Source organism: Peromyscus californicus, unplaced genomic scaffold (assembly GCF_007827085.1).
Source record: "Peromyscus californicus insignis strain IS unplaced genomic scaffold, ASM782708v3 Scaffold_14__1_contigs__length_90479793_seg_2, whole genome shotgun sequence".
In the NCBI taxonomy this organism is placed as follows: domain Eukaryota; kingdom Metazoa; phylum Chordata; class Mammalia; order Rodentia; family Cricetidae; genus Peromyscus; species Peromyscus californicus.
Window position 1 is genome coordinate 6,958,582 of NW_026294436.1, and position 18,559 is coordinate 6,977,140.

The 18,559-nt window shown below is 37.1% G+C and overlaps 1 protein-coding gene across 4 annotated transcripts in view; it reads right to left on the reverse strand.

Moving 5' to 3' along the window:
* Ptpn4 (protein tyrosine phosphatase non-receptor type 4) overlaps positions 1 to 18,559 on the reverse strand; it is a 192,490-nt gene that overhangs the window by 82,437 nt on the left and 91,494 nt on the right. For all 4 annotated transcript variants that reach the window (XM_052736736.1, XM_052736739.1, XM_052736738.1 and 1 more), the window contains 5 exons: positions 18,131 to 18,175; positions 17,724 to 17,776; positions 17,273 to 17,393; positions 12,992 to 13,079; positions 6,240 to 6,328 (listed from right to left, as the gene is read on the reverse strand). In XM_052736736.1, the coding sequence (XP_052592696.1) occupies positions 6,240 to 6,328; positions 12,992 to 13,079; positions 17,273 to 17,393; positions 17,724 to 17,776; positions 18,131 to 18,175 (396 nt within the window). The remainder of the gene's footprint in view (positions 1 to 6,239; positions 6,329 to 12,991; positions 13,080 to 17,272; positions 17,394 to 17,723; positions 17,777 to 18,130; positions 18,176 to 18,559) is intronic.

Here is an 18,559-nt window from a genome sequence, read left to right on the forward strand (position 1 = left end):
TCTGTCTCTTTATGTTTCATATATATATATATGTATATATATATATATATATCTTATAAATAGTATACACATAAATTCAATCCCATCTGAGTATTTCAAAGAGGATGAAAACACAATAAGCACATGAAAAGATGTTTAACATTATTAGCCATAAAAGAATACAAATTAAAATTAAAATGAGGTATCATTTCACACCCACCAGGATGGCTTTAAGCCAAAAGAGAAACAATAAATGGTAGAGAGACTATGGTGAAATTAACCTAGCACATAACCCAGTGGCGATGGAAGGTGACATACTGCCACATGAGAAAAAGTCTGGCCAACCCAGCCATCCTAATCCTTTGTATATGTCCCCTACCAACACTTACACAAATATGCAGTGTAGCACCAGTATTAATAGCCAAAAGGAACAACTGGTGAGCTGTGAAACAAAATAGACTATAACTAAGGTATAGAGCATTGTTCAACAACAGAAAGGGACACTGATTGATATATTGTTCTAGGATAGATGAATGTCAAGAACATGCTAAAAGTCATTCAAACACGCAATATATTATCTCATTTTAGAATATCCAGAACAGAAATATGATTAGGGCTAGAAGTAAGAGGCAAGACAAGGGGTACAAAATGATTTATAACAAACAATCTTTTGGGGGTAATTAAAATGGTTCAAAATTATATTAGGTGATGCTCTGTTCTTTAACTGTACTATAAACACTATATATTTTAACCATGAATTTCATAAAGCATATACATTATACAATAAAGCTTAGAAATCCATTTTGATAGTTGGCCTCTTTCAGTCTCAAGGGTGGTTGCTATTTTTCCTGAAGAACTCAGTTTAACATTCCGCACATGGCAGGCCAACAAGTAAAAAATTCCTTGAATTCCTCTTGCTTCTGGAAGACAACTATAGACGAAGTTGATGAGTATTTTCTTTGAACACTTGCAAATATTTCACTCCGTCACTTTGGGTTTTCCAAAGACAAGTGCCATGTAATTCTTATCCTTATTTCTCTGCAAAATGGTATTTTTGGTGTTTTCTTTCAAGATTCTCTGTTTGTCTTTGAATCTCTTGATCTCTTGAAATTTGCAGTTGAATCCAGACATGATTTACTCAATAAAAGGAACCAGATAAGCATTCCTTAGCTGCAACTTCACCTTTATCTGACAAGACAAAAGCTGTGTTCACTGCACTGTGTAGGCTTAGCTTCTGCTAGTGCCCTTACTCTATCACTCTGTCTTTGGGTTGCTATCAGTCTCTTGGAATTGCCTTCCTCACAGTTTCTCAGTTGTAATCCCGTTATTACACAGGCCTTTGTTGATAAGGCCTGTTAATATGTGAGCTGGGGAATCCGGTTTAATCTAAGTGGCACAGAAGCCCATGCCCCTTAGCTCTCACCATGAGAACAGGAAAGGGCACCTGTTCTTCAACTCATAAAGCTTGAAGACGCTCAGAAGACAGGACACCCACAAGTTTTTTTTCTCAACCCAGTCTAGATCTACCACCCAGCAATGAGTTGCCACCTTTTAAGCACTCCCAACTGTCCATTCTCTGTAGTCACCTGTCTCCAGTTTTGAAGGCAGTAGCTTACTCAGTGTGTCCAACTCTGTGAAGAACCTAAGAAGAGCTGTCAACTTTTGGTTTCTATTGGGTTTTTCTTTGTTGTGGGAGCAGGATAGTGAACACCTTACATGTCAGATCGGGAAGCTGAATTCTCTGTCCCTCACTTACTATCTTAATATCTTTGCATAAGTTTTCTTGTACTGTGTACTGTAAAGAATAGTTGGAAAACATCCATTATAGCCCATGGTTATATGGGCTTGATAGTTCTAGCAACTTGAAATTCCATCTATTTAATTACTGAAAACTGTATTTCAAATTCATATTGTGAAATATTTTCTAATTAATATTTCAATGTTAACATTCACTGTTTGGTTTTCTTAAACCCAACCTGCAGAAGGCCTTGGACATATGAGTACTATTTCCCAATTTTAAACCAGATTCAAATATATTTAAATGATGCATCAAGTCTTCCATCACAAATATCTTATACATATTGATTCCTCAAAATTCGCTATCCCCTTCCAACTGAAGAGCCTTCTCTGCATCCTATAATTCAAATTCAGTAAAATAATCCATAGAATATATTTTTTCTGTTCGTACAACAATGTCAGTAGTTTGCTAGAATCCTTATTTTATAATAATGAAAGTTAAAAGAAAGATTATATAATATAGAACTTTGAAATGCAAAAAAATAATTATCATTGGCATTTTAATCATATCACCTGAAAAGAAAAAGAAAAATTAATTTTTGTGTATCCTATCTGTACTTACAGGTAAGAATTATGTTTTTTTTTTTATTTTGCCCTTGAGCATGCCACAATTTCAATTACCTAGGAAACATTTCAAAGGTGGAAGATGAAATACTAAACAATCTTTAGCTTTATCAGTTTTATAGAGGCATAATTTGCATTTATAATACAATTTACCAACTTTAGGTGAGCAATTCAATGAGTTTTAACAAATCTGTTCAACTGCATTAATTACCACAGAGCAAGTCTCCTTGGTGCCCCTTTACAGTTAATAGCCTCTTCCAATTGTTAAAAATAGGATATCTTGTAGAGAGAAATGCATTCTTTTGGATCTGGTATAAAGATTCAAGGGTAGGGGTGTCTGTATGCTTTAGTGTATCAATACTCATCTCTTTTTAATGCTGAGCAGAATTGTAGCAAGTAGATACACCATAATTTCTTTTTCTTTCAGTTGATACCCATTTTGATTTTGCTATGAATACTATAGCTATAAATTTTATGAACAAATCTTCATATATATATATATATATATTTATATATATATATATATATATATATATATATATATATATATATGAAGATGACCTATGTTTCTCATGTATAATCTAAGAAAAGAATTGCTTGGATTATATGCGCCATGTTTGGTCTACTTTCAACCTGGCTGGTTTATTTACTAGTTCCTTCTCTTATTCCTGTGACAGAACACCTGTCAAGAACAGCACAAGGCTGCATGGTCTCCGTGATCTCACATCTTAGTACCTGCAAAGCTAGTATCCCACGCACAAAAGTGCTGAGTTCTGCTGACAACTCAGGATGGAGCGCAGCTGCAGCCTGTGTGGTGACCCAGGAAAAAGACAGTTGTTTCTGAGCAATATTCTCAGTTTAGGTTTTCTCTTTTCAAATAGATTTGCATTTTCACAAGATAGACCCTTCGGTATTCTTGGGATACTATGGTGATATTTTACTTGTACTGAAATGTGATTTTATTTGTATGTTGCCTGGGGGTCAGAGCTAATAGCAAGCCATAGCAGAAGCTGGGCGGTGGTGGCACACGCCTTTAATCCCAGCACTTGGGAGGCAGAGCTAGGCAGATCTCTGTGTGTTGAAGGATACAGCCAGCATGGAGACACACACCTTTAATCTCAATACCAACCATAGAAGACCTGGAGGTCTGTACAGACAAGCAGTGATGAGGAGGCCATGTGGTTGGGTTTAAAACCAATGAGAAGGCAGAACAGAAAGTCAATAAAAGGACAGACACACAGAAAGTAGTTCTTTTTCTGAGGGGACAGCAGCAGAGAAGGATAAGCTCAGCTCTCAGCTACTGCTCTGACCTCTTGGGCTGTTAACTCTGCAACTGGCTCTGTGTTTCTTATTTAATAAGACTGTTCTCTACAGGATACCAATTCCTATTGAACCAGTGTGAAGGTTTTCCTTCAATGGGACTAATTTCTAAAGATTACAGCTACTTTGAACCTGCCTTTTCTGTATATACTTGCTCATAATCTTTTTCTCACAAAGCTACATTTTTTATATCTCTCTGTTCCATATTTTACTCTTTGTCACTGTTACCTGGAGAAGAGCTGTAAACAGTAAACAACACAGTCTGAATAAAATATTGTCTTGAAGCTTCCCCTGCCAAATAAATTAGCCCACTCTTTTTGAATGTGCCCGACTTAAGATCTCAAGGCATGGGCCAAATAAAGTCAGATTTTTTTTTCCTTGCCAGAATATAACATGAAAGGCCTCTAGCCCAGTTTCCCATATAGTCTTTGTTCCCCTTTAAAACCTCATGAGCCAGGCCTCCACTGTCCATCCAGTTCTCTCTGTAGCCTGGCCTTCCAAACTTCCATCACAATGACTCATAAAGTTCTGCTTACAGCATTCTGGAGTTTTCCTAATCCAAAACTCTAAATTCTTCCACACCTTTCTCGGACAAACTAGTTCCACAAGCTTAAGAACCACATAGTCAGGATTATCACAGCAACAACCTGACTCCTGGTATCAGTGATCTGTATTAATTTTCTTGTTGCTGTGACAGAAGCAACTTAAGGAAAGAGAGGATTATTTTGGCTCACAGTTTGAAATTACAGTTCATCCTGGCAGAGAAGGCATGGCGACAGCTCCCCACATCCAGTCCCCAGTTAGCTAACACAAATAAATGAGGCTGCTACTTGTACTCTTTTCAGTCCACGACCCCAGCTCACAGAATGCTGCCACCCTCATTTAAGAGGGTCTTCCCACCTCAATTAGCCATATGGGGAAAGTCCCTCACAGGCAGGCCAAAAGGCTTGTTTCCATGGTAATTCTATTCCCATTAATTTGACAACCAAGATTAATCATCAGAATTGGTTTTGGAGCCACTGAGGAGACATATTTCTAGGAGAGTCTGTGAGGTGTTTCCAGGATAGGATTAACTGAGGGCAAGACCCATCCTCAGCAACCAGATATAAAGAGGTTCAGGATGTACTCCTGCCTCCTCTGCTTCTTGCTGAACGAGTTCATCTACAGATGCTGCTCCTGTTATTCTTTCTTGATATTACAATCTAGCTCTTCAGTCTTCTGATACAGACTCAATAGCAACAACTTTGCAGGGAACTTCTAGGCTCCCAGCATTGGATTGAGACAGCTGAGCTTCTCAGACTGAACTCTAGGCTTTTCTACCACTCCAACAAGCAGATGGCCACTGTTAAGACTATCATGTAAGATAATCTAATAAATTCCCTTTTTCTCTCTCTTCTTCCTCCCCACTCCCTTCCTCCTTCTTTTCTGTTCCTCTAAAGCACTGCCTAACACATTTTTTTCAGTTTTAAAGCAACGGTCAGTTTCCAAAGTTAGTGTATCTGTTTGCATTTCCATCAGTAATACAGTATTTCAAAGGTGTTGCATTACAAAGGTCCTGGGATTACACCTTTTTGTTTGTTTGTTTTCTGTTTTGTTTTTTGAGACAGGGTTTCTCTGTATAGCTTTGGTGCCTGTCCTGGATCTCCCTCTATAGACCAGCCTGGCCTCGAACTCACAGAGATCCGCCTGGCTCTGCCTCCCGAGTGCTGGGATTAAAGGTGTACGCCACCTCCACCCAACAATTACAGCTTTTTTTAAAAAGCAGAGTTATGATTGCTTCCTAAGACATTTATTTGTTAGCTATCATACTTCTATTTTTATTCTACCAAAGTATTATTAAAGCAACTAATTATGGAAGCCTGTTAAAAATAATAGATACCGGAAAAAAACAAGATCAAATCTTTTAGGAGGTATACAAAAAAAACATATTGATACTATGTACTGATTTTGAATTTGTTTCTTCCCCTAAAGTCACTTTATTTAAAAGAGCAAAATAACCTTGATTACCAGTGATATGATCAAAGTGATTTTTATAATCCTTAATTTATCCCTTAAGAAGAAACATAAAATGCTTTCTCTTTTTCCTTGCTTTGAGATATAGAAATCATAAATCAGTGGTGACTCATCTTGGACAATGAGAGCAAGGACAAAAAAGATGGCAGAAGGGTAGACAAAGGAAGCAGGAGAGTGAAGCCTTTGTGGAACCCACATGCTTTGCTTGTGCTAATTTAAACCACCGTAGTGCTGGGTTGTTGGTTCAGTAGCCATGTATCTTTCAGCTAATAAACTGGCATTTCAATGGATGCATTTAAATAGAAACAGCAAGTGCAGCCCCAAAATGAGTATTCTTATGATTATATTTAGATACTCTAGGAAGGAAAATCAATAATACTATTGAAAAGCCATACTGAAATATATTATTTTGGTGTCTTTGATTCATTTCCAGTAAGCAAAATAAGGTATAAATTGAACCACACAAGTAAGCTGACAAGATTAAAACAGTTTAAGGGTTATTTAATGTGAATTATTATATTTGGTAATATTATGATAAAAGCAAAAGCATTTGTGGAAATTCTTACCACGGAAAGGTATTCATCCGTATCCTGTTCTTGTAAATCAGAATTCCTCCTGACATTACTCCAATCATAATTTCATTGTTACTTTGATCCTTCAAAATAAATAAAGACATGACAATCTAAAATAATTAAAACAGGATTAAATTTTTTTAAACACATAACATCACAAAGATAACACAAAACTAAATTACACTTAATTACAAACCCAAAAAGTTTGTTGTTGCTCATAAAAGGCAAATTTCAAATAAGCTTAAATGTGGCAGTACTAAAGTTCACTAATCTAGAAGCTGGAGAGATGTCTTAGCAGTCAAGCACTTGCTGCACAAGCACGAGGACCAGAGTTGGATCCTCAGAAACCCAGGTGGCCTTGGCAGCCCATCTGTAATTCCAGCCTTGGAAGAAGGAGAAAGGCGATCCCCTGAGCAAGTGTCTAGCAAGACTAGCCATATCAGCAAACTCCGGGTTGAATCCTGCCTAGATGAATAAGGAAGAACAGCAATCAAGGATGATTCTTGACATCAACCTTGGGTCTCTATATGCACATGTACACATGTCCAGGTACATCCATACATATGTAAGGACATGTATACTACACACACACACACACACACACACACACGAAGAAGAAGAAAGAAAGAAAGAAAGAAAGAAAGAAAGAAAGAAAGAAAGGAAGGAAGGAAGGAAGGAAGGAAGGAAGAAAGGAAAGAAAGAAAGAAAGAAAGAAAGAAAGAAAGAAAGAAAGAAAGAAAGAAAGAAAAGAGAAAAGAAAAGAAAAAATCATTGTCCTAAAGTACAAATAATCTGATGATTTCTCTTATGATCAGAACTTTTGGGTCAAGGGTAATCTATCATAAAATACCTATATTACAATGGAAAATCCAGTAACTAATAATATGTATTAATATCATGAAAGAACAAAACAGACAATTCTTGGGGAATCTCAACGATCACAAAGAAGAAATGAATTACGTTTTAAAGAAGGTCTGAGAGCTTTCATATGATGACAACTGTGGTAGTTGGAATATAATTGGCCCCCATAAGCTAAAAGGGAGTGGCACTATTGGGAGGTGTGGCTTTGTTAGAGTAGGTGTAACCTGGTTGGAAGAAGTGTGTCACTGTGGGGGTGAACTTTGAGGTCTCACATATGCCCAGTATAACAGTTCACTTCTTGTTGCCTTCAGATCAAGATGGAGAATTCTCAGCTCCTTCTCCAGCACCATATCTGCCTGCATGCCACCATGTCGCACCATGATGATAATGGACTAAACCTCTGAAAATGTAAGCCACTCCAATTAAATGTTTTTCATTTATAAGGGTTGCCATGGTCATGGTGTCTCTTCACAGCAACAGAAACCCTAACTAAGGTAACAACTTAATTTGAATTGACTTGTCTGCATTATTGAGAATGAAAAGACTTTAAATACTTTTCTTAGAAATCAATCTTTGAAATAGTTTTGCCATTCACTTGAGAGCAAACATGCTTTTACTTCCTGTAATTCGTCTGCCCTGAAGCCAGACCAAATTAAGGAAACAAATCCTTTAAACTGCAGTTTTAATACTTTCTTTTCTTCTTTTTTTTTTTTTTTGCTTTTCTTCATACCACTAATTATTACCTGTTATTTTTTCTTGTCCACAAGAACCTAAATAATAAAGAGTAGAGTCTTTTTCTGTCATCTGTTCACTGAACTCATCTGTAGAAAGAATAGTTCTCTAAAATCCGTACAAATATGTCTTAGCTTTTTAGCTTGGCATACAAGTCCATAACACTCCATTTTATCTTGCTCCTAACTAGCAAAAACCAATTCTAGTTAGGCCATATCAGTTTGATGATATGTTTTGTGATTCCATAATTCATGTTTTATAAATGCTGCTTTCACATGTTCTTTGTTTTTCTGCCCAATTAAAACAACCCAAAATGAAGTCTAGATCATAAACTTCTCTATGAAACCTTAATTCACATCCACACATTCCTCGTATTTATCTGTCTCTTAAATCATTTATCTGAAATACCTAATTTCTGTCAGTATATGACAATGGCACACCCATTTAAAAGACATTTTAGAAACGATAAAAACTACAGCATTAGCAAGAGACAGGCTAAGGTTAAGTGGAAAGCTGACTGCAAAGGCACACCAGAAGCATGGGTTTCTTTGAGGTGGTAAATCTGTTCCACATTGCAATTGTAGCAGCAATCACACAAAGCCAAGCAAGAGCTAAAACTCAAAAAACTGAATACACACTACATGCTATCTGAAAAGAAATAGCCCTTTGTGGTTCCCCAGAAATCCTGTGTTTTTTTTTAATTTTAAAAATCATGTATAGATTCACCCTTAATATATATATTTTAATAGGAATAAATATGATTTTATCCCATTTCTAATAGCAAGGTTCAACAACACTTTTATCCTCTCTGAGACAGCAATGGTAGGATCTAAAATTGATGTCTAAACTGTGATTTGGGCAGATCAGTAGCAAATCAAAAGGAACTTGTCATATATCATTGCTCTTTCTAACACAATATTTTGCCTAGTATGAGTACTTTTATTTAATTTTTAACTTTTTATAGATTCTTTATGGATTTCACATCATGCATCCCAATCCCACTCACTTCCCTGTCTGTTTGCTCTCCTAACCTCCCCCCCACACACACAAAATTTAAAAGGTAAAAACAATCAAACAAGCAAACAAACAAAAAGCCAAAGAACAAAACAAACAAAAATCTCAGCATGGAAGCTGGAGTATGGCCCAGTGAGTCACACAGCATACCCTTTAGTCCATACATATTTACTTGTAAGTGCTCACTGAAATGAGTCATTGGTCTGGTTTGAGGCCTCTGGCTCCCACTACACTATACTAGGCCCTCACTGGGGCTCCTCTGTGATATCGTATTGTTGCCTTGTGTCATGGAGATCCTGTAGCTTTGGATCTGCAGGTCTGGCCCCTTTACATGCTCCAGCAGATCACAGATGAGGTGGATGTTGGGTGGGCTACCTCACAGTCCTGGTTCTGAGCCTGAATGGTAGCTGGGTTGGTCAGCCTACCAGCTTTCCCTCATGGTCACCATCTGGGTGGGCTCTCCAGCACTGCCCCGGCTAGCTCACTCAATGTAGCAGACATTTCTCCTGCTCTCACACCCTCCAGTCCAGCTCATTGACACTCGCACCACCAGGGCAAGCTCTACTGTTTTGCCCAGGTGAGGTGCTGGGTCTGCTCTTTAGATTGCTGCACTTGGTGAGAGGCAGAACCAGCTCTTCCATTCTCATACCCCCAAAGGCTGGCTCTCAAACCTGTTGCAGGTGGCAGGAGTTGGGGTGAGGAATGGGGTGGGACCGTTTCTTTTTACCTTCAAATTGTTATTGACTGCCAAGTATGGTGGCATACACCTTTAATCCCAGCACTTGGGAGGCAGAGGCAAGATGATCTCTGAGTTTGAGGCCAGCCTGATCTACAGAATGAGTTCCAGGACAGCCATGGCTATACAGAGAAACCCTGTCTCAATCCCTTCCTCCCCCCAAAAAAACTATCCTTGACTTTCTCTTTTCTACAGTTCCCTATTCTATCATTCATACAACCCTTTAGCAACTGTGTTTGTATTTTTTCAAATGTGCCATGTTCTCTTTTGATTACAAGCTTTCATTCGTACTGATTGTTCAACAGTACCAAGAAGAAGGAGGAGAAGATCACACTCTTGGCATACTTCCTTCTTCCAGCATATATGAGTATACCACTAGAGCTGTCCCTGGGCTAGTTTTTAGTTCATATGCTGCCGCCACACAATTCCCTCAGCATCCTGTACTTTCTCCCTCAGTCTCACAGACGGAATTGTTAATACAAGATCCGTGGATTGGTTTGCTTTTCTCCTCCATCCCCCTACTATAATGTGAGTTTCGTGACGGCAGGAATCATTATGTTTTATGCACTAAATAATGCTTAGAGTGAATGCTATGGAAAGCACAGAATACCCCCACCACAATGATGGCTTAAAACATATTTGAATCTAGGAGCTTGAGATAAATAACACTGCTCCACTTGAAAGCAGAGAGCAAACATTTCCCCCTGCTTGTTATTTCAAATACACTTTTCCTTATGATACCCAATTAAAACTTAAGTTTTCTTTCTGTGTTCCTCTTTTTGGAAAATTCCCTTTATATTTACTGAATGATCTTTTGAGGTCTTAGTATGCACATCCAAGAAATAATGCTTCTCCTAGCCCTTAAAAAAAAAAATTTGGAGGCATCATATTACTATGCCTATGCATATTATAGTTAGGCTGCCCTGGGATGAGTGATCTTGCTTCAAGTTCCCAACTGGGTACTCAAATGGTAGGCCACCATGTGGGACATTTTTTGTATGGTTTGGTTTAGATAAAACATGCTCCTAAATAGCTAACCATTTAAAATTTAAATCCCCTTAACCTGACACTCTACATTTAGTTCTGTCTCAGAAACTGTTTTACAATCTAACAGTTTAAACAAATGAAAACTACTTTAATTAAATCATTAAATAACAATATAGTTAGTTATATGAGATTTTTCTGTGGTGATATTTTGAATATATTCTAACAAATAAAGCTGTCTGAAGCTCAGAAGGCAGATCCAGCCGAAGAGTTAGCCATAGAGGCCAAGCAGTGGTGATGCACACCTTTAATGCTAGGACGTGGGAGGCAGAGGCAGATGGATCTCTGTGAGTTCAAGGCCACCCTGGACTATACAAGGTTAATCCAGTCTAAAAGAGAAACAGAGTCAGGCAGTGAGGGCTCACACCCTTAATCTAAGTACTTGGAAGTCACACGACTTTAATCCCAGACTAGGAAGTTTGAGACAGGAAGCAATATGGCTAGGCAGAGAAAGGAATATAAGTTGGGAGGACACAGGAGTCCACCCGCCTTTTGGCTGAGGGCTCAGGAACACTCAGTCTGAGGATTTGTGGAGACGATATCGTCCCCTTTCAGCTGAGAAGTTGGTGAGGTGAGAAGAGGCTGTGGCTTGTTTCCTCTGATCTTTCAGCATTTACACCAATATCTGGATCTGGGTTTTTATTATAATGCTACATTTATTTAACCTTGCATTTAATTTTTTTTAAAGTTTAATATTCTTTGCATTTAATTGCCAAGAATCTCTTAGAAAACTGCAAAAGAGTAAAACTCCCTTTTCCGGCCATTTTAAAGCATAACTAGTCAAAAAATGTAGTTCCATCAGTTGTAAACTTTCCCGTAATAAAAAGCAAAACCTCGCAGTACAAACACCAATGAGAGTATGCAACAAGCCTAAGCTCAAAAACAGTAAGCCCCAAATAAGGAGAGAGAAGGGCCATGTTTTTAAAAGTTCAGGAGACACTTAAAGAATTACAAGATATCAATCATTTGAGGAAACCAAGCCATCAGTGAGACAGATTTAAAAGTGAGACAGACATATGATTTATGAAACATAAGTAGAGCTCGCTGGGCAGCGGTGGCGCACGTCTTTACTCCCAGTTAATCTCAGGAGGCAGAGCCAGGCAGGTCTCTGTGAGTTTGAGGCCAGCCTGGTCCATAGAGTGAGATCCAGGATAGGCGCCAAAACTACACGGAGAAACCCTGTCTCGAAAAAAAAACAAAAAGAAAGGAAGGAAGGAAGGAAGGAAGGAAGGAAGGAAGGAAGGAAGGAAGGAAGGAAGGAAGGAAGGAAGGAAGGAAGGAAGGAAGAAAAAAGAAAGAAAATTAAATCCTATAAGAGCAAGCAAGACAAAAAAACAAAAACAAACAAACAAAAAAAACCAGTAGAGCTCATCACCGTGAACCTGACCGGGTGAGACCCTGAAGGACAAAAGCACTACAGGATGGAAGTCTGAGTACTTCCAGTGGACTCTGCACCTGCATGTGTCTGTGTATTGAGGCAAGTTCAAAATAACTGACAGAAGGGAAATCATGGCTCTTACTAACTCCCTTCCTGGCTAATACTAGCCTAATTAGGCTCAAGAATGTGTCTAAGGGAATAAAAACTCCACTGCTGACTCAATTGGTGGCTATAATTCTACTGAAAATAGCTATACTTTAGGGACTTCAAAGGAATTTAAATCATGGTGACTCACAAGAAGAAATACATGTGGACAGCTACTCACAAATATAGGGAGGAGGGTAACAGTCTCTGAAAGGAAAAATGTTTCACACAAGAAAAAGATTACACGGTGGGAAGCCAGTGATTATAAATTTCACTTTAATAAAGAGATGGAGGCAGATACAAACATGACATATTGATATTCTTCATTTAGGGCTTTACAAAAAAAAACTGACCACGAGACAGCTCAATGTTGGAAACAATCAGGACAAGAATGAAAGTTTCAGTGACATGAGAGCATCTTGTATGATCACAGTTATCAGAGATTTACACAAAAGCACTTTCCTAAAGCAACCTTTTGTTTATAAAACACATATTCTAAAACTACTGACTCCTACAGTCTACAAACACTATTTTTGCAACATAAACAACCACCTGGAAAAAAAAATCCACCAACTTTGTACTTATGCTATTGTGAAAATATTAACAGAGAAGAAAATTTTAGTGTAACTATGTCAACAGCAAACACAAATTATCCTGTTACCTAGTTCTCTCAAGGAATTAAAATTTTGAAGAGTTGAGTTAGTATGGATAAACATAAGAGTACTCGCTCAACTCATACAAGACCCTGGTTCAATCACTCCAGCCCTGTACACAGACAAAAAGATTTTAAAATCTTTGATACTAAGCTCAACATCTAAGTAGTTTTTCTTTACTTACCCTTGCATAGTGGAATTCAACTCCATAGAGTTCTAAGGTACGTGCTGTGTTTAGGTAATTAAATTCTGCTTCTGCAGGAGATAATCCACTGTAAAGAAAACATCAGGTCAAAAACTAGATCCACAGTAAAAATTGCCAAATTACAGAAAGATTATGGAAAGAAATGAAGAGTCTCACTAACCACCAAGCAGGAGTCCTCCTTTTAGTTTTATATAGTAACAGCTAACTTATTCCAAGGGCATACTTTTACTAGATTACTTTATTTTCCAGGACTATAAGAATACAGTGAGTCCTGGGGCTCATGAGGTCATGGACCTTAGAGAGAACCTACTACCATTCTTTTATCAGACCAGTAGAATTCCTCATTACATCCTTAAACTTTTCCTTATACCCACAGTTAAGTGTTAATCTCAAAGAAGTGTTCATCGAAGAAGCTTCTCTTTATAGGATATGGAGCCTATTACAAAACAAAACAAAACAAACAAACCATAACAGGTCGTAAGCAGAAAAGCAATGGGTCATGGGGGGCCTAGTCCCAATAAATATATCTACAACACAACTCCTGAACTTAAGGCTCAGAGAACATTGAGAAAAAGGGGGCTAAGACTACAAGAGCCAGCAAACCAGGGAAGTGTGCTGTGAGATTCTGTCTTCTAGAAATGATAGGAAAGATTCACTCATGATACCTCAAGAATATGGCTGCTTAAACAAGACCTAAACAATGGTGGTATTAATAGACATGCTAACAGAGAAGGGGGAAATCTCATGAGGTCCAGTCCACAAAGATCAACTAATATGTGCTGAGAGGGGGGAAGTCAGTCTTTTCCAGGGATAAACCCTCTAATTGGTTATCCAATACCAAATGGTCTGTCAGCCCAGAAATCATACACACACAAGCCACACTAAACAGAGTCAGCAGGCTGTATTCATATATTTATGCATACCTAAGTATATGTATGTGTATAATATATCTTGTATATAGATAACTATAACAAAGAAAACAGGTATCAATTTGAGAGGGAGTCAGAGGAGCACTGGAGGGAGTAGAGGGAGGAAAGGGAAAGGGGAGAGTGATGAAATATTTTAAATAAAAATAATTTTAAAAGACAGTGGCAATTAGAAAGAAACTATTGGGAAGTATTACAGAAGAGGGAAAAAAGGAAAATAATACAGCAAGTTTTAAAACTTCTAACTGATCTTACAACTGTTAACAAAGGCACTTAACTTCCAGACGTAACTCTCAAACCTTTTTCACCATAGCCACACGTAAAGCCTACAGGACACTTCAACATCCGACACTGTCACAGCATACATAAACACAAGTATCAAGAGGTTTTTAGAGCACCTTTGTAGTCTTTCAATGTTTGTTCTTTTTCTGTTTTTAACCTTTCAACTATTCATTTATTTTTACTATATATTTTAAAATATATAATATATAGTATAATACTAACTGATGGGGAAAAATTAGTCTATCATCTGAGATGCTTATAAGTACAATTCCATAGGGAGGCTGAGGTCCAAGCCTCATATTTAATAAACATTTCTAGTGATTCTTAAAACAAAAATTTCAGAACTACTCTAAAATACAGTCTTCTTAAAAGGTCAACTCTATTTCACAGATAGTTCTAACAGCCTTAGGTATATGGTGTTAGCAGGCAATATAGTAGAGTATTATAAGCTAAGCTATCGACCTTTGCATCCCTGATACTGGAAAGGAGCCAACCACCTGCCAATGCATGATCAAAATGAATGTGACCCCTCAACACCAACAGTCCTTCCAATTAAACTTAATTCTGTTTTTGTTTATAGATCTGATAAATCAGCTTTTCAAACAGAACTAGCTTGTGAAAAATACAAGTCCTTTCCTTATTTAAGGGACTTTTAATAGGTGAATTTTAACATTCCAATTTATCTTCAAACCATTTACTCAGACAGGCTATATGACAAGTTTTCACTATACAGGGATGGCTTTTAGAGAAAAACAGCAGGCTTACCACATGATACCACTCAGTTTAAATTCTCAAGTCACTGCAGTCTACAGCAGGTCCAAGGTCAAAAAGCCTTCTACTAGAAAGGACTAAACACTAGTCTTCTAGATAAACTGTCATTGTAACCTTGCAACTACTTTATCATGTAAAAGCAAGCCACATCCCACATAGAAATAAATGAGGATGTCCGTTCATCACATGAGTTTTCATTTATGAACAATGGAGTTCAGAACATTTCAAATCCTATAAAGTATTATTTTCCTCCCAAACATTTAAAATATATAGAGACTGAGCATGTAGCTCCATGGTAGAGCACTTTCCTAACATGAGCAAGGTCTAGGTTTGCGCCACATAGTCTGTGACATATTTAGATACATTGCATTTACAATGTAAACAAATATATACTGTATTACACTAAAAACAAACATGTATTTGCCATGCTTAGCTCACTGGTTGTTCAAAATTAGGTATTGAGCTGTTGTTTTCTAACCTGTTTGAGACACTTGAATTATTACCAAAATGGCAGTAAGAGCTAATATTTCTTTAGTGTTTACCATGTACTAAGTACCAGCTTAAGAACTTTGTATATATAATCTCACTTAAGACTCAGAATTTCTGGCCAGTACTAGTGGTGCATGCCTTTAATCATAACACTCAGCAGGCAGAGCCGGGCAGATCTCTGAGTTCGTAAGTTCCAGAATAGCCAGGGATACACTTTAGAAAAACCCTGTCTTAAAAAACAAACAAAGATTCAGAATTTCTAACTCAAGATACTTTAATCATCTCAAATTATATAGAGAAATAGAGCAACACAAACAGGACTATGGGCAAAGTTCTAAAACAGTAAGTAATCTGACTAGAAGTTAAGCCAGTGAGTCCAACTCTAGTCCAGACTTGTGCCAACGAGCTACACTGTCTTTGTTCTGTCACTATGATGAATCACATGTTAGAGCAAAACTTGAGCCAACAACAAAAAAAAAAAGCAACATTTTTTTTTGTTTGTTTGTTTTTTTTGTTGTTTTGAGACAGGGTTTCTCTGTTGTAGCCCTGGCTGTCCTGGAACTCATTCTGTAGACCAGGCTGGCCTTGAACTCACAGAGATCCGCCAGTCTCTGCCTCCTAATTGCTGGGATTAAAGGCGTGCACCACTACCTCCCAAAAACAACTCTTAAAGACAGGCAGTGATGGAGCACGCTTTAATCTCAGCCCTTAGGAGACAGAGGCAGGCGGATCTCTGAGTATGAGGCCAACCTAGTATGCATGGTGAATTCAGGACAGTCAGGGCTCTGCCGAGAGACCCTGTCTCAAACAACAACAACAAAAACAAAAATTGTCTTCTTGAAAAAATGTCACAAGGAGCTGCAGAGCTGGCTCAGCAGTTATGAGCACTTGCTCTTCAAGATGAGCCAGATTCAGTTCCCTACATGGTAGCTCACAACCAGCCCCAGGGATTCTGATGCTCACTTATGTCCTCTGTGGGTACCAGGAAGGCATGTGGTCCATACACATACATGCAGAAAGAACACTCATACACATAAAGTCATAAATAAATCTTTAAAAAATGTCACAAGATATTGGACTAAAATAAACTCAAAGTTGAACACTAATGTGACTAAAACAAGTCAGCTGCCTTTAAAGGACTACATTGGGTTGTTACTTTTCTCCTCCTCAGTCATTACCAAACACAATCAACATCCTTCAAAAATCTAAAAACTAAGACAATTACCAAGTCAATTGCTCCACATATTATAAATACATTACTCTAGAATCTTCTTTTTTAAAATTAAAGTTTTATTTTATTTTTAATTACATGTATGTGTACTTATGGGTGGGTATGTGCATTGACTATGGGTATCCATAGAGGCCAAAGAGGGCATCAAGATCCCTTGGAGCTGGAGTTACATACAGTTGTGAGTCACCTGATCTGGGTGCTGGGAATGAAACTTGGGTCCTTTGTAAGAGCAACAAGCACAATTAGCTGTTGAGCCATCTCTCCAGCCACCTAAAATTCTTTCTTAAAGAACTGACAATGTTACATATAAGCAAAAAAACTCTGTCTACATATAATTTATGGCTGTTAAAGAAATGAGAGCAAGGTTCATATATTTTGTGAAATAAGCAATGAAATGTTTTTAGTATAAATCATCTACATAATATTTCTCTATATTATATAACAAACTTTTATATTAAATAAATAAAACAATAAAATTAAAAATGATATACAACATTTCTCTTTCTAGAAAGATTGCCAATAAAGCTTACCAAATAAGCAGAAAATTAAATAAATGCTTACATGTGCTGCTGATGTAACTTTGCAACTTCTTTTTCAAAATCTTGAGGTTGATTAGGAATGAAAGAATAATCTGAGAGGTAGCCTGACAAATTTTCTGACTGATTGTAGTCTCCAAGTTCAGCTAATAAGAAAAAGAAAATATCATGCTTTAATAAATATTTCAATTATACTAAGTCAGCAATGCCATTAATTTGTATATATTTATGGAAAGAATATGTGTTTTAATGTAACCACATTAATAAATTGCAATAAATTCTTCTGGGTCTCAATATCATAAAAAAAAAGTTTCAAGAATCAAAGTAATTGCTACCCAATTGGCCATTTCACTGCATTTCCTCAGTAGTTTCTACATTCTACACATCTAAAGAACTCCTGCATTAAAGGCAATGTATTATCAATACAGACTGCAAAACCCATATGCTACTTGACTTAAAAGTAAGCTGATACTTACACTGAACAGCAAATGAAGCTAAAAGGGCAGCAGTATTATAAGGACAGGACAATCTAGTAAGACAAAAAAGAAAATATAGAACCCAAGGATAAATATCATTTCAAACGCGCTATAGTTTACATTATACTACTGATACTTCAAGTTTCTATATGCATTAATTGTAGCCACAATTAAATTAATTAAGCTGGGCTCATGAATTTGAGATGACTGCCAGTTTGAGACCAGCCCAGGCTACATAAGACAATGTCTCAGACAAACAAAAGAAGCCCCCTAAAAAGTCTGATAAAAGGAACTAATACTACATATAAACATTTTTTTAAATTTGTTACAGCAATCAATCATGAATTACTTAATATAGAATTTAAAGTATTTTTATACTATTAAAAAAAACCTTAAAAATAGCTCACCTTCCAGTAAGAATGTCTTGCTTAATTTGCAAAAAATACTGATACCTTAAAAAAAAAAGATATTTACTAGAATCATCAATTTGAGTTCTTATATACTCCATATTTACATTAACAAAATTAAATATTAAAGTATTTTCTTTTGTAATCTACACGTTAGCACACAGAAAGTCAGCATATGTACACGTTAGCAAAAAAACACCAGAAATAGGCTTTTGTGACTTGACTACAAGTTTTTAAAATTCATTAATTTTATGGAACTTTGTATTTTGAATGTCTTGTTTCTATTATAAAACTACTCAAGACTTCTAAGATCTCTGCTGCCAGGGAGAAGACTTGGGAGCAACAGTCTGAGATTTGATCCGTGCAAGAAGAAACTCTTTCATCAGAAGATTAACCAAATCCCTTCTCCTACTATTGCTCTTGTATTAG